Genomic DNA, 14,713 nt, shown 5'->3' on the forward strand with positions numbered 1-14,713 from the left:
CAGTCTCCAGTGAGGGCAGGCTGGCTGGCATGACAAGCGACAACAGCCAGCCGCAGACTGGAGGAAATGAGAGCTTTGGAGATGTTTTATGGCTATTTTAAAAGGCAAGCCATCTGAAAGGAGGAAACTCAAAAGCTCTTTATGAAAACCAAATTGCCCACTATGGGCTTGAATAGAACATGCTCATTTATTAGCTGATAAAATGCTGAAGTGAATGGGGCTCAGTCACCTGATGATTTGTGCTGAGAACTCCTGAGTCCTGGGCCTGAAGCCAGCTTATTAAGTGCCTCACAGACATGCTGACAGCTTTGGAAAGAACCTGTTTTGCCTAAACTGACAAGAATAACTTGTCCATGCACTGCCCTAAGGCCTTGACAGGAGCCAACTAGGATCCCATGGCAAGCCCCAGCTTTTGTGACCTGCTAAGTGGCTCCAGGTAAGCTGGCGATGGCCTGCCTTCCAAAGCTTCCCTCCTTTGCGGTTGGCTTCTAAAACCTAAACTCAAGCTGGACCCTAGTGACTCATGCCCATAATCCTAGTTACTCAGGAGGCTGAGACCTCAGGATGGCAGTTCAAAGACACCCTGGGCAGGAAAGTCTGTGAAACTCTTATCTCCAAGAAACTACTCAGGAAAAGCCAGAAGTGGCACTTGGCTCAAGTGGTAGAGGGCTAGCCTTGAGCAAAAGAAGCTCAGAGACACTGCCTAGGCCCTGAGTTCAAACCCCAAGACTGACAAAATAAAAATAAATAAATAAATAAGAATAAGATTAAAAATAAAACCTGGACTCATGAGAAAACTCATGTATTTAATGATCACAAAGTAAACTGAGGGCTGGGAGCATGGCCTCCTGGTAGCGTGCTCACCTAGCGTGCACAAAGTTCTGAGTTAGATTTCCCAGAACCACATACACGGGGTGCTGTGGTTCAAGTGGCAGAGTGCTAGCCTTGAGAAAAAAATGTCCAAGGACAGCATCCAGGCCCTGAGTTCAAGCCCCAATACTGGCAAAAAAGTAAATTGAGAAAAGGAAAATCCTAATTATCACAGACTCGTTGCTTATTTCTGGACTGCACTTAAAGGGAGTCAAATCATCTAGTAGGTACATTTTTGGTAGCTGGCACCTCTTCAACTTAATAATTTTGAGGTTCTTTCTTGTGGCATTCAATCAGCATATATTCCTTTGCTTCTAAATATTATTCCATGGCATGAATAGCTTTTAATGGACATGAGGATTTTATTGCAGCTGTTGTAGTTGAGTTGCTAAGAATAGTCCTATCCACTTCTTCTATTTTCCCTGAGTAAATCCCTGAAAGCATGGTTATCACCCACAGTGGCTGACACAAACTGCACACTCAGCACTTTGCAGACTGAGCAGTGATTCCCTCTCCTACCCCACTCAGCACCTTGTCGGGAAAGAACTTTACTGCCCCCCAGTGGCCATGCCCAGCAAAACAGGGCTAGTTCCTGAGCAGCTAGCAGTTTTCAAGAGGAGAAAGAGAACAGCTCATACTAAGCAAAAGGAAAGAAATGTACATATCACCCAATCAGGAAGAAATAGTTTTTGGTCGGTAGTGGGGCTTGAACTGTGGGCCTGGGTGCTATCCCTCAGCTCTTCATCGCAAGGCTATCGCCCTGCACCTCGAGCCACAGCACCACTTCCAGTTTTCTTGTGGTTAAATGGAGATAAGAGTCTCATAGACTTTAGTGCCGGGGCTGGCTTTGAACCTTGATTCTCAGATCTCAGTCTCCTGAATAGCTAGGGTTATAGGTGTGAGCCACTGCACCTGGCATCCCTCTTCTGAAAATGGAACATGTCTCATCTTTCGGATCACGCTACTCTTGTGCTGGACTTCATGATACACATAGTATTTGTTTGATATCCACACGGTCAGTCACACTGGATAATACTGCCTCATCCCCTCACAGGTCATCCCTCTTACGGTCTCAAGCCTTTCTATCTCCACCAGTGACAATCTGCTACTGTCACCAAGTCAAGGGCTTGTCAAAGAAAAAAGTCTTGCATAGAAGCTGCCTTGTCAGGATGCCGCCATTAACTTGGGAGAAAAGTGGTTCAAGATAAGAGAACCAGTTTTTTTTCATATATATTTTTAATTGTAATTAATAGAAGGGTTACATTATATTCACCAGATAGAAGGTGCATTACTTCACATACATTGATACCCTTTCTCATGTCATGGTCCCCATTTCCCTCCCCGGCCACCAAGAGAACCAGTTTTAAGGCCCACAATGTTGCCTCTTGGCAACACAGAAAAGCCTAGAAGCTGGGGAGGAGTCTGCAGGCGTGGTTTAAGCATAATTTATATCCATCAATGAATGGAGAGATAAGATGTGGGAGGGTCAGGTTGTAGCTCAGAGGTAAGGTGATGGGTTTATTCCCTAGCACGGGGAACAGAGGGGTATGTAGAATGGCCATAGTATGTAATATTCAGCCCAGCAAGCACAAGGTGCTAAGTTCAAATCTCAGTATTACACAGAGACAGAGACAAAGAGTGGAGAGACTGAGATTAAACACACACATGCTCTTGAGAGTATACACGTTCCCTCTCTTCCTCTCCCCCCTCTCTCCCTCTTCCCTCCCCCTCTCTCTCTTCCCCTCTATTTCACTCAATCACCAAATCAAAATCTGTGCCTCTGTGCCCCATTGTATTTGAATAGGAATAGACCTAAATGGAGAATGAAGCAGAGCCACAGAAAGGATTTATGTAATGTTCTAAAGAGAGATTACACACTAGTAAAAGAAATGTACTACTTAAGAATGGCGATGAAGGGCTGGGAGTTGGCCTAGTGGGAGAATGCTTGCCTAGCAGGCACAAAGACCCAGGTTCGATTCCTCAGTTTCTGGGTACCATATACATAGCAAAAGCCAGAAGTGGTGCTGTAGCTAAAGTGGTAGAGCACTAACCTTGAGAAAGCCCAATGACAGTGCTCAAGCCATCCAAATGGAGTAAAACTTTACAACTCAATTTACTAGTGGAATTTTTTTTTTTTGCCAGTCCTGGGGTTTGAACTCAGGGCCCAAGAACTGTCCTTGGGCTTTTTCAAGGCTAGAGCTCTACCACGTGAGCCACAACACCACTTCTGGCTTTTTCTATATATGTGATACTAAGGAATCAAACCTGGGTTTGTGCATGCTAGGCAAGCACTCTAGGCCAAACTCCTGCCCCAACCTTTTTTTTTTTTTTTAATGCTAGTCCCAAGACTTGAACTCAAAGCCTGGGTACTGTCCCTGAGCTCTTCAGCTCAAGGCCAGTGCTCACAGGCCTTTCATGCCAGGGCTGGCTTTGAACTGTGACCCTCAGGTTTCAGCCTCCTGAGCAGCTAGGATGACAGGCATGAGGCACTGGCGCCCGGCTACCCCTAAGCTTTTATGCTCAAGGCTATGAGTGAGCCACAGCTCCACTTATAGCTTTTTAGGTAGTTAACTGAAGATAAGAGTCTTACAGACTTTCCAGCCTGGGTTGGCTTTAAATGTCAGTCCTCCCTGAGCAATTTCTTACAATGTTCTTGGCACAGTTTGATGATGACTCTTAAGTTTTTTCATCATGCACTCATAATCTGTCTCATAAAAATAAACGAAACCGTGATTTTCCTTCACAATGTAAAATAAATAAATAAATAAATAAATAAATCTCAGTCCTCAGACTTCAGTTTTATGAGTAGCTAGATTATAGCTATGAGCCACTCCACATTATCTTCTGAAGTCACTCTTATAGTTTTAAACTTGTAATAAGGGCTCAATAAATATTTACTAGATGAAAAATCTAAATAAAATTTGGTTGAGTTCTACATAGGAGACATAATAAATCGAAATAAAAAACAAATGATAGGGCTTGGAATTTGGCCTAGTAAGTAGAGTGCTTGCCTAGCATAAACAAAGCCCTGGGTTCGATTCCTTGGTTACTACATACATAGAAAAAGCCGGAAGTGGTACTGTGGCTCAAGTGATAGAGCATTAGCCTTGAGAAGCTCAAACACGGTATGCCCAGTCATTAAGTTCAAGCTCCAGGAAAGCAAAAACAAACAAACAAACAAAAATGATGGCCTGGGAAAAAAGTATAAAAATAAATCTTACAAAATTTCCACATTTAGGGGCAAAAATACTTGAATATTAGCAATTTCATGTGATTCAACATCTTTTTAACACACACCAGATGAAAGATGAATATATCTAATCTACCAAAACATCTTTTACAAAACAAGACAAACCAAAAATCCATTTTTAAAAATGAGTAAGAGTCAGGCGGTAGCTTAGGCCTATAATTCTAGCTACTCAGGAGGCTAAGATCTGATAACCTCGCTACAAAGCCATCTTGGGCACTAAAGACTGTGAGACTCTTATCTCCAGTTAATCACTAGAAAATGGGAAGTGGGAGTATGGCTCAAGGGGTAGGGCGGTAGCCTTGAGCTGAAGAGCTCAGGGACAATGTCCAGGCCCAGAGTTCAAGTCCCATGACCCACACACAAAAAAAATAATAATAAAGAGCTAGGTATTGTGCTACATGCCTGCAATCCTAGCACTTGGAAAGCTAAGGCAGAAGAATTCCAAGTTTAAGGTCAATCTGGGCTATGTACCAAGACCATATATAAAACAAAGACCCAGTGTAAAATAAAAATAAACAAACAAAAAGCAACGACTAGTAAATGACTGAAAATACTACCACAAAGGAAACAAATATCATACACATAAGGTGCCCTGCCAGGCACCAGTGCTCACCCAGGCCATCCTCGCTACCCAAGAGATTGAGGTCTAGGAATCAATCTTTGAAGCCAGCCCAAGCAGATGAGTCTACAGGACTCCATCTTCAATTAACTAGCAAAAAGCTGGACTGGAGATATGGCTCAAGCAGTACAGCACCAGCTGTCAGCAAAAAAGCCAAGCAAGAGTACCAGGCCCTAGCCAGGGCAGTGGCTCACGCCTATAATCCTAGGTACTCAGGAGGCTAAGATCTGAGGATCTGGGTTCAAAGCCAGCCCCTCACTAAAGACCATGAGACTCTTATCTCCAATTAATCACTAGAAAAGGGGAAGTAGGGCTGTGGCTCAAGGGTAGGGTGGTAGCCTTGAGGTGAAGAGCTCAGCGACAACGCCCAGGCTGAGTTCAAACCCCATGACCCACCAAAAAAAAAAAAAAAAAGGAGTTACCAGGCCTTATATTGTAAGTCCCAACAAAGGAAAGAAAAAAAATAAATAAAAAGAAAAGAAAAATATGTGATCTCACTGACAAGCAAGTGAAAATAAAACCTTAAAATAAACCTTAATAAACCATAGTGCATCTACCAGTGGCCAAGACCTCGCTTAACAGGTCTCTCTGGTTTTGCTAAGGATGAAAGGAAAAGTGTATATACCAATCGTAGCTAGCATACAAGTTTTCTGAAGTGTAATTTAGTAATACTCATTTGGCATGCTCTTAAGAAATTTCACTTCTAGGCCAGGAGTTTGGCCTAGTGGTTAAAGTGCTTGCCTAGCATGCATGAAGACCCGGGTTCGATTCCTCAGTACCACATACATAGAGAAAAGCCGGAAGTGGTGCTGAGGCTCAAGTGGTAGAGCTCTAGCCTTGAGAAAGTCCAAGGACAGTGCTCAGGCCCTGAGCTCAAGCTCAGGATTGGCAAAAAAAAAAAAAAAAGAAAAAAGAAATTTCACTTCTAGGATCCTTGAGGTGAAATATGCAGTGGAACACAAATATATAATATGTAGAAGGCTATTCATTGCAATGTTATTTATTATAGCTAAAAATTGTAGGCAACTTAAATTTCTTCCACAAATGAACAAGCTGCTAAATAAACTATTGAAATAACTACTAAAAATAAAGATCTAAATGTCCACACTTGGAAAGCTGGATATGAGATTTTTAGATTAAAAATGAATAAGGTGCAGGAAAGTACAAACCCAAACTATTTGTTCCCATTTCTCTGGACACCCCTCACACAATATGTTTTTCTGTGCACACACAAGGAATGAAATACACACTAAAAGACTAACAATAGGGATCTCACCTGAGGACATGCTATCCCTTCTATACTGCTTGGGCTTTTTCAATGAGAATGTTCTTCTGCCATAGTTTTTGTTTGTTTTGGATGGTTGTTGTTGTTTTTTTTCTTTAGGTAAAGAGGGAAGAAGAATTGTGCTGCCTGCTTTGGGCAGAGAATAGTTTAAGGAGAGCCATTCCTCATCTAAGCACAACTCAAGGTGAGATCCCATGTCACATCTCAGGCATGGGCTGAAGGTCAGAGATCAGGATTATCAGTGGGAAGCTCATTTAATCTCTCACCCTTGGGCTTTGCACCTGAAATCAGATATGTCAAAGTATTTTACAAATGAAACAGGACTTTAGAAATTAGAATGTATTACTGCTTTGCATGACAAGGTGACAAGGTCTTTGCTTGAAAACCAGAAAAACCCTGACTAAATCTACAGACTCCTAAAGGAAAGAAATGGGGAAGAGGGGGCAAATAGATTTATCAACCAAGTCTATATAACATGTGAATCTCACCTGGACCTCACTGACTATATATATTAGATCATATTAGAAAGCCATTATTACTTTTTTTTTTCCCCAGTCCTGGGGCTTGAACTCGGGGCCTGAGCACTGTCCTTCGGCTTTCTCAAGGCTAGTACTATACCACTTGAGCCATAGTGCCACATCCGGCTTTTTCTGTGTATGTGGTACTGGTGCTTGTTTAGCATGCGTGAAGCCCTGGGCCACTAGGCCACGCTCCTGGTCCCACTTTTTTTTTTTTTTAAACAGAACTGGGACTTAAAACTCAGGGCCTCACACATTCTAGGAAGATGTTCTACCCTCTGAGACATGTCTTCAGCTCTTTTTGTTCTATTTTCTCAAGTGCCTTTTGCATGGCTGATCCAGGCCATAAGCCTCATATTTACATCTCCAGACTAGCTGGGATAACAGTAGGCACCACCACACTCAGCTTTCTTTGGAGATAGGGTCTCTCTCACCAACTTCCTACTGAGGCTGGCCTTGCCCAGTAATCCTCCCAATCTCCACCAGTCAAGTGACTGGGATCACAAACATGAGCCACTGTGCCCAGCCACAGTTATTATTATGAAAATGGCCCAAGGCCTTATGTTAACAACAAAACACTACACCAGGATGAGTGCAGAGCAAATGGATAGTTATTGTTTAAGTTGGGTGATGACATGCATTTGCGACTGAGCATAACAAGTTCTTGTGAAAAATGAATGGGTTCCATCTTCCTAGGTCAGAGACACTAAAGACCCAGGTAAGGTCTGTGGTCGAGGGACATCTCTGTGCTGCCTCATCCAGACCAATCCTTACAAAGTGCAAAGGTGCACCCTTCATACCTGAGGTGCTGTGGATCAGTGTGTGCGTGCGTGCGCGTGCGTGTGTGTGTGTGTGTGTGTGTGTGTGTGTGTGTGTGCATACTAATCAACCAGATCCTACAAGCAGAAAACAGTTATACATATCACAGAAAGACCTAGTGCAGAGAGTCAAGGCTGAGATGAAGAGAAGGCTGAGTGGGACCACCAGAGGGCAGGTGACAGGGACCCCACCCTCATTCCCAGTTCGGCGGGAAGCACAGTAAATTGGTACTTAGATGCCTTAACTTTCTGAGATGAGACTGCTTGGTAGAAGAGCAAACCCTGTCCCTGTAGGCTCCCTTAGAAAAGCTGACTAGAATGAGGTAATTCCCCAAATCCATAAAGACTATGGGCTGGGAATGTGGCTTTGTGGTAGAGTGCTTGCCTAGAGTGCATGAAGCCCTGGGTTTGATTCCTCAGCACTACGTAAACACAAAAAGCCAGAAGCGGTACTGTGGCTCAAGTGAAAGAGTGCCAGTCCACTCTACCTGGCAAAAGTACCCAGGGCAAAAGTGCCCAGGCCCTAAGTTGAAGCCTCAGAACTGGCAAAAAAAAGAAATTCACAATGACCCACCAGCCCTAATTCTGGCTATACAAGGAGACAGAGAACTTCCTACTTCATCTGTGCAATCAAAGACCTATGGGGTGTTTACTAAAGTATTTTGCAATGTTTTTGTGTATATGCGTGTGCATGTGCACATATACAGCCAGTCAGGGTATAGACACTGTCCCTTTTGCTCAAGGCTACCACTCTACCACTTGAGCCACAGCTGAAATTCTGGCTTTTGGTGGTTTACTGGAGGTAAGAGTCTCATGGACTATCCTGCTTAGGTTAGCTTCAAACCATGATTCTGAGATCTCAGGCTCTTGAGTAGCTAGTGATATGAGATGCCTGGTTCAATTTTTTTTTTTTCTTGAGGAAGAGTTTTGCTACATAACCCAGGCTACAATCTTCCTGCCTCAGCTTCCCCAATAGTAAGAAGTGCAGGCATGTGCCAGATCCTTTCAATACTCTTATTCTTACACAAGCTCTCATCTGAGTAAAAGTGCAAAGCACCAGATCATGATAGACGGGTCTCTCTGTGGTTTTCCAAGCACAATGAGTAAAGAAACTGAGAAGAGGAACAGGGCCCTCAAAGTTTAGGCTGGTTTGGGGAGGAAGTAGAAACTGACAGAAAACCCACACACCTTCATGAAAGTGAGCCTTCTCCAGGGTGAGGAGAACCTGAGGGTAGGGGGGAAGGAGGAACAGGGAGAAACCAAGGTCCTGGCATTCTCTCTGGCCCTCTCCATCCCCCATATAAGCTGGATTTTAGTGTCACAGCTCCTTGTCCTCTGTGTCCACACCCTGTTCCTAAAATGCCAGCATTCATGGGCGGGTACCTATCTGTGAGACAAGTTCCAAAGAACCCTAAACCACTTTGGAAAAGCCATCAAACCCATGTATTTGTAGCAGAATATCACTATCACCTTGGTCCATCTTGTGACAAAGCTCGTCTTTTTAGGTGAGATCTGTGATCATCTCAAGAGATCAATTCAAGGCTGGACTATGGCTGCAAGCAGCTCTTGACTGTGCATTCCAAAGGCACTATCTGTCCCTCTTTCAGCAAGACATACCCACTGGTGCACACTCAGGAAAAGCAAACAGATGGCAGATAGGAAAGAGCAGTAGCTTGTTCAACTCGGTGCTCATGCTTCTTACCCACATATTCTGAGAGGAAGACGACAAAGAACGGAGTGACCAGGTCATTAATTCCCTGGACATACCCACTGGCAGGGTGTCGGATGGCCCAAATAAATAGAATTCTTTCAAAGATCTAGGAAAATGAGAAAGAAAGAAGACACAAGTGTTAAATCAGAGGACACCCTCACTCTTGCCCTTCTTTTTCCTACTTCATAATTCATTTCAGGCATTCTGGGAATCATTAGGAAGAATTAAAATATTGTGGGACAAGGGAAGCATACCAGTGCAAAAAGTTCCTAACACACAAGTTGTGATTTAGATACAGTCCCCCTTTTATCTTTTCAGTAGCTGGTCATCAGGACATAAAGTTTGGGGGGAAAAGAAAGTATAGTGACAATGATTTATTAAAAGCAGAATGCTAGTATGGTGGTTCTTGCCTGTCATCCTAGCTGTCAGGAAGTGGAGGCAAGAGAATTATGAGTTCACGACTAGCTTGAGCTATATAGCAAGTTCTATGCCATTCCTGGCTATACAGAAAGATTGTCTCAAAAGTATCCACACAGGGCCAGGAGTTTGGCCTAGTGGTAGGGTGTTTGCCTAACATAGACAAAGACCCAGGTTCAATTCCTCAGTACCACATACATAGTAAAAGCCGGAAGTAGTGCTGTGGCTCAAGTGGTAGAGCCCTAGCCTTGAGAAACCCCAAAGACAGTACTCAGGCCCTGAGTTCAAGCCCCAGGACTGGCAAAATAATAGTAATTATATATACATATATCTATATATATATCACACACACACACACACACACACACACACACACACCGCCAAATCAAAATAACCTAGCATATTCAAAGCTCTGGGTCTCCCCCAGCACTGTTTAAAAAAACAAAAAGCCTTAATAATAATAATTAGGAAAAGGGTTGCTATGAGTGTCACTAATACCACAACATTCTCAATTGTGAATGCTGCTGCTTTAGTTGTTTCCAGAAACAAAATATCAGAGCATCCTACCTGATAGCTTTCCTAAATCTTTTTTGGAATTAGAGAGGAAATACCTTCTCCACCACCCTCCCCTCTCTCCCTGCTGAGAAGAAGATCTAGATTTAGCTCATTCTGGCCGAGTAGGAACAAGCGGCAGACAACACATGCAGGAAGTGCCTTCATATGTCAGGATACAACTGGAACACAGGCTGCGATAGGAAGTGGAAGGATTCAAATCCCATGAACTCCCACAGGTGGGACTCTGAGCAAGAAAAATCAACCAAAGTCCAACAGGGAAGCCTCTGAGATTACTGACATTAGTCAAAAGAAGCCAGAGGTCTATGTGGGGTACAAGGAAAAGACATCAACGGTCCCTTAAGAGTCCTGCCCTATCCTAGTCTCCTGTATTCTACTTTACTTGGCCCTTTGAGCTTTCCTTTCCTTTTCTCTCAACTTGATGCTATCCACGGCCCACCTGTGTCCTGAGAACTATAACTCCTAGGCCTGATACAGTTCAGAGCCTTATTCCAAGGATATAAAATAGTTGTAAAGTTTTGGGAGATGGTTATCCAGCGTAACAAAGCACAGAATCTAGAGACAATAAAGAATGTTTCTTAGCCTCTGCATCCTAGGTGGCTGAGTCTGGCCCCAGCTGTCTAAGAGAGCTGAGAAACACTTCTTGTGGCGGCAGAACGAAGTCCTGCCTAGAACTGGGCTGGTCTTTTGCCTCCGTTTGCCTTACACACTTGCTCTCTGGGTTGAAGAAAGAACATGGCATCCTTATTGCATGCATGAGAACCTCTTACACATCTGTCACTCTGCTGCTGAATGACTGCTCTCACTTGCTTGGAAATGAAGCCCCAACTAGATCCATCATGCTCCAGAAAAATCTCCAGAACTCTCCACCCCAGTCTGTCTCCTTGCACTATCCTTGACCTGTGTCTATCTGGATGCTTCTGTAAAAAGCTCCTCCCAGGGCTGGCTATGTAGCTCGAGTACAGCTGGCATGCAGAAAGCCCCAAGTTCCATTCCGAATAGCACAAAACAAAAACAATTTGTAAAAGGTCCTCAAACCCATCATTCTGAAGGCTTGTCTGCCCTACACTGTTGGCCCTTGTGGAAATACAAATCCCTGAGGACTGGCTTTAACAATGTCTAAGTACACAGAAGCTAGCTGTTCAAACCAGGAGACCAGCAGGATGCCTCATGGGTAAGAATGAAACAATGCAGACACACTCATGCAGCACCATAAAGAAGCAAAAAAAAAAATGCTACCAGAAGACAACTAGCTGGGGGTGGAAAGGAAAATCTTCACGGGTTTCCCATGCCTCCTCTTCTAGTGGGAACCAGTCTAACTTGTTATATGCAGGTCTCAAGGATATAGCAGGTTCCCAAGCACTTCAGTATTCGGTATTACTTTCTGGTCCTCGGATGGCATTCTTACTGATTTAACAGAAAGACTACACAAAATGAAGTTTTGCGTTTCTATCTTTCTAGCCAGGTTTCACCACAAAAGGAAGATTTTTCTTTCTTTTTTTTTTTTTTTGCCAGTCCTGGGCTTGAGCACTGTCCTTGGACTTTCTCAAGGCTAGAGCTCTACCACTTGAGCCTCAGCACCACTTCCGGCTTTTTTTTCTATGTATGTGGTGCCAGGAATCGAACCCGGGTCCTCATGAATGCTAGGCAAGCACTTTAACCACTAGGCCAAACTCCCGGCCCTTCTTTCCTTTTTTTTTTTTTTGCCAGTTCTGGGCTTGACCTCAGGGCCCAGGTCCTGTCCCTGGGCTTCTTTTGTTCAAGGCTAGCACTCTATCATTTGAGCCACAGTGCCACTTCCAGCTTTTTCTGTGAATATGGTACTGAGGAATCAAATCCAGAGCTTTATGCATGGTAGGCAAGCACTCTACCACTAAGCCGCTAAGCCACATTCCCAGCCCAAGGAAGAGTTTTATTTTATTTTTTTAATTTTTTGTGGGTCATGGGGCTTGAACTCGGTCTGGGTGCTGTCACTGAGCTCTTCAGCTCAAGGCTACCACCCTACCCTTGAGCTAAGCCCTACTTCCGGTTTTCTAGAGTTTAATTGACATAAGAGTCTCAGGTCCTTTTGTGCTCTGGGCTGGCTTTGAACCATGATCCTTAGATCTCAGCCTCCAGAGTAGCTCAGATTACACCCACCACACCCAGGCCAAGGCAGAGTTTTTTGTTGTTGTTGTTTTGTTTTTGCCAGTCCTGGGGCTTGAATTTAGGGCCTGAGCACTGTCCTTGGACTTTTTCTTCAAGGCTAGCAATCTGCCACTTGAGCCACAGTACCATCTCTGGCTTTTTCTATGTATGTGATACTGAGGAATCAAACCTGGGTCTTCATGCATACTAGGCAAGCACTCTACCACTAGGTCAAACTCCCGACCCTCAAGGAAGAGTTTTAAACAAACTACTTTGTTCATGACCAAATTAGGCTGGCCTGAGTAAGTAAAAGGAAAGTATCTGAACATTACCACCCAGAAATGGGGGACGAGCAGGGCTGAGTTATGGGACACTGAACAGGAGGTAGAAAGGAACGCTGACTGCATATTTAGCTTCCTTGGCACTGAATTTTATGGGTAAAACAATGGTGAAACCCCCAAGTCTTCCTTATGGTATTGCTAAGTCAGGAAGGCTCTCACAAAGAGAAATACCTGTATTTAAATAGAAATATGAAGGGCCGGGATACCTTGGGTTCAGTTCCTTGGCACCACATACATAAAAAAAGCTGAAAGTGGTTCTGTGGCTCAAGAGATAAGGCACTAACTAGCTTTGAGAGAAAGCCCAACAACAGTGCCCAGGCCCTGAGCTCAAGCCCCAGGACTGGCAAATAAATAAATAAAATGATAATAATCATAGAATTAAGCTGGGCAAGGTAGCTCACACCTGTAAACCTAACTATTCAGGAGGCTGAGATCTGAGGATTATGGTTCACAGCCGGCCTGGGCACTAAAGAACTAAAGAACATGAGACTCTTATCATTAACCACTAGAAAACAGGAAGTGGCATTGTGGCTTAAGGGGTAGGGCACTAGCCTTGAGCTGAAGAGCCCAGGACTAGAGTTCAAGCCCTATAGCCCACCAAACAAATAAAAAATAATAAATAATAATAGAATTACAAACACCACTCAAAGTCAAGCAAATTATTTTGCCATAAGCCCTCTCTATTCTGAGGAGAACTGACAGATTGCTTCAAGGAACATGAACACTTAGCATCCTGTCTACTGCAGTGCTGGGAAGGAAACTGCTGGCCTCAAGGGGCTGGGAGATACTGCTGAGGTGGGAAGATAAAAAGGCAGGAACTTCTGGTACATGCTAAAACACAAAGAAACCTTGAAGGCTTATGCTAGTGAATTAAGTCAGTCACAAAAGGACAAATATTGTATAATTCCATTTAGCTGAAGGACCTGGAGTAGTAAATAAAAAATAAAAATCAAAGTGGCAAGCTGTGTGCTGGTAGCTTACACCTAAAATCCTAGCTATTCCAAAGGCTGACATCTGAAGAACATGGTTCAAAGCTGGCTGAAGAAGCCAAATCCATGAGACTCTTATCTACAAATAACTAGCAAAATGCTAATAGACACACACACACACACACACACACACACACACACACACGTAGAATGGTGGTTACTCGACAAAAGGGGATTATTTCATAGATACTAGGTTTTAATTTGGGAAGATCTAAGACTAGACGGTGGTGATAATTATATAACAGTGTGAATATGCTTAATGTCACTGAATCATGAGTTGAAAAAAAAATAGTTAAAGCTGGGCACCAGTGGCTCATGCCTATATCCTAGCTACTAAGGGGGCTGAAATCCAAGGATTGCAGTCTGAAGCCAGCCCAGACAGGAAAGTCCATGAGACTCTTATCTCCAATAAGGCACCAAAAAGCAGCAAGTGGAGCTGTGGTTCAAGTGGTGGTAGAGTGCTAGCCTTGAGCAAAAAAGCTCAGTGACAGTACCCAGGCTCTCAGATCCAGCCCCAGCATATACACACACACAAAGGGTTAAATGGTAAACTATATATGTATGTATTTACCATACTTTTTTTTTTCTAATCCTAACTTCCATCTTGATAAAGTAGAGCCAACTATTAGATGAGGGTTGTTGACGGGCACCAGGTAGGCCGAAGGCTGGGCCAGCTCCTTACCTGTGGCGAGCCCATGAGGACACAAGAGAAAGTGCTCTGAGGCAAAGCTCTGCATGGAGCAATAGCTGCATACTGTGCGCAGGGGCCGTGCGCTGGGGCAGAAGGACCAGAGAGCGTTAAGTAATTCCCTCACCTCCTGTACAAGTGGCTGCTGAAACAATGGAATGAGAGGATTCGTCCTTGGAATGTCAATGTGAATCTGAAAAAGAGAAGCCATTTGCACAACCATAAAAATGCCGGTGTGTTCTTCTGACAAGTATTTTCTCAAATGGAATCAAAGGAGTAAGAGAGCATGATTTCCCTTTAGGAAGAACCAACAGACACAACAAAATCCAAGCTAAATTGCCTCCATTGAGCATGTGCATGCTAGCCTCAGCTCACCTAACAACAAGGCACCTTCTGAAATGGCCATTTTCATCCAACAGCTTTAGCCAATGCACCCACCCTCTTCCTCCTCCCCACCCCTCCCCCCAGGCCAGCACTGTGTGCCATGTGGGATCTAAATGTGTGGCC

At 43.8% G+C, this 14,713-nt stretch overlaps 1 protein-coding gene across 1 annotated transcript in view; it reads right to left on the bottom strand.

Annotated features, from left to right (window-relative positions):
* Tbc1d22b (TBC1 domain family member 22B) overlaps nucleotides 1-14,713 on the bottom strand; it is a 57,372-nt gene that overhangs the window by 16,894 nt on the left and 25,765 nt on the right. Inside the window, exons 7-8 of the mRNA XM_090355756.1 lie at nucleotides 14,334-14,399; nucleotides 9,063-9,177 (exon numbers count right to left, since the gene is read on the bottom strand). Coding sequence (XP_090211882.1) covers nucleotides 9,063-9,177; nucleotides 14,334-14,399 — 181 coding nt within the window. The remainder of the gene's footprint in view (nucleotides 1-9,062; nucleotides 9,178-14,333; nucleotides 14,400-14,713) is intronic.

This window comes from Megascapheus bottae, chromosome 22, assembly GCF_031878675.1.
Source record: "Megascapheus bottae isolate mThoBot1 chromosome 22, mThoBot2.hap1, whole genome shotgun sequence".
Lineage (NCBI taxonomy): Eukaryota > Metazoa > Chordata > Mammalia > Rodentia > Geomyidae > Megascapheus > Megascapheus bottae.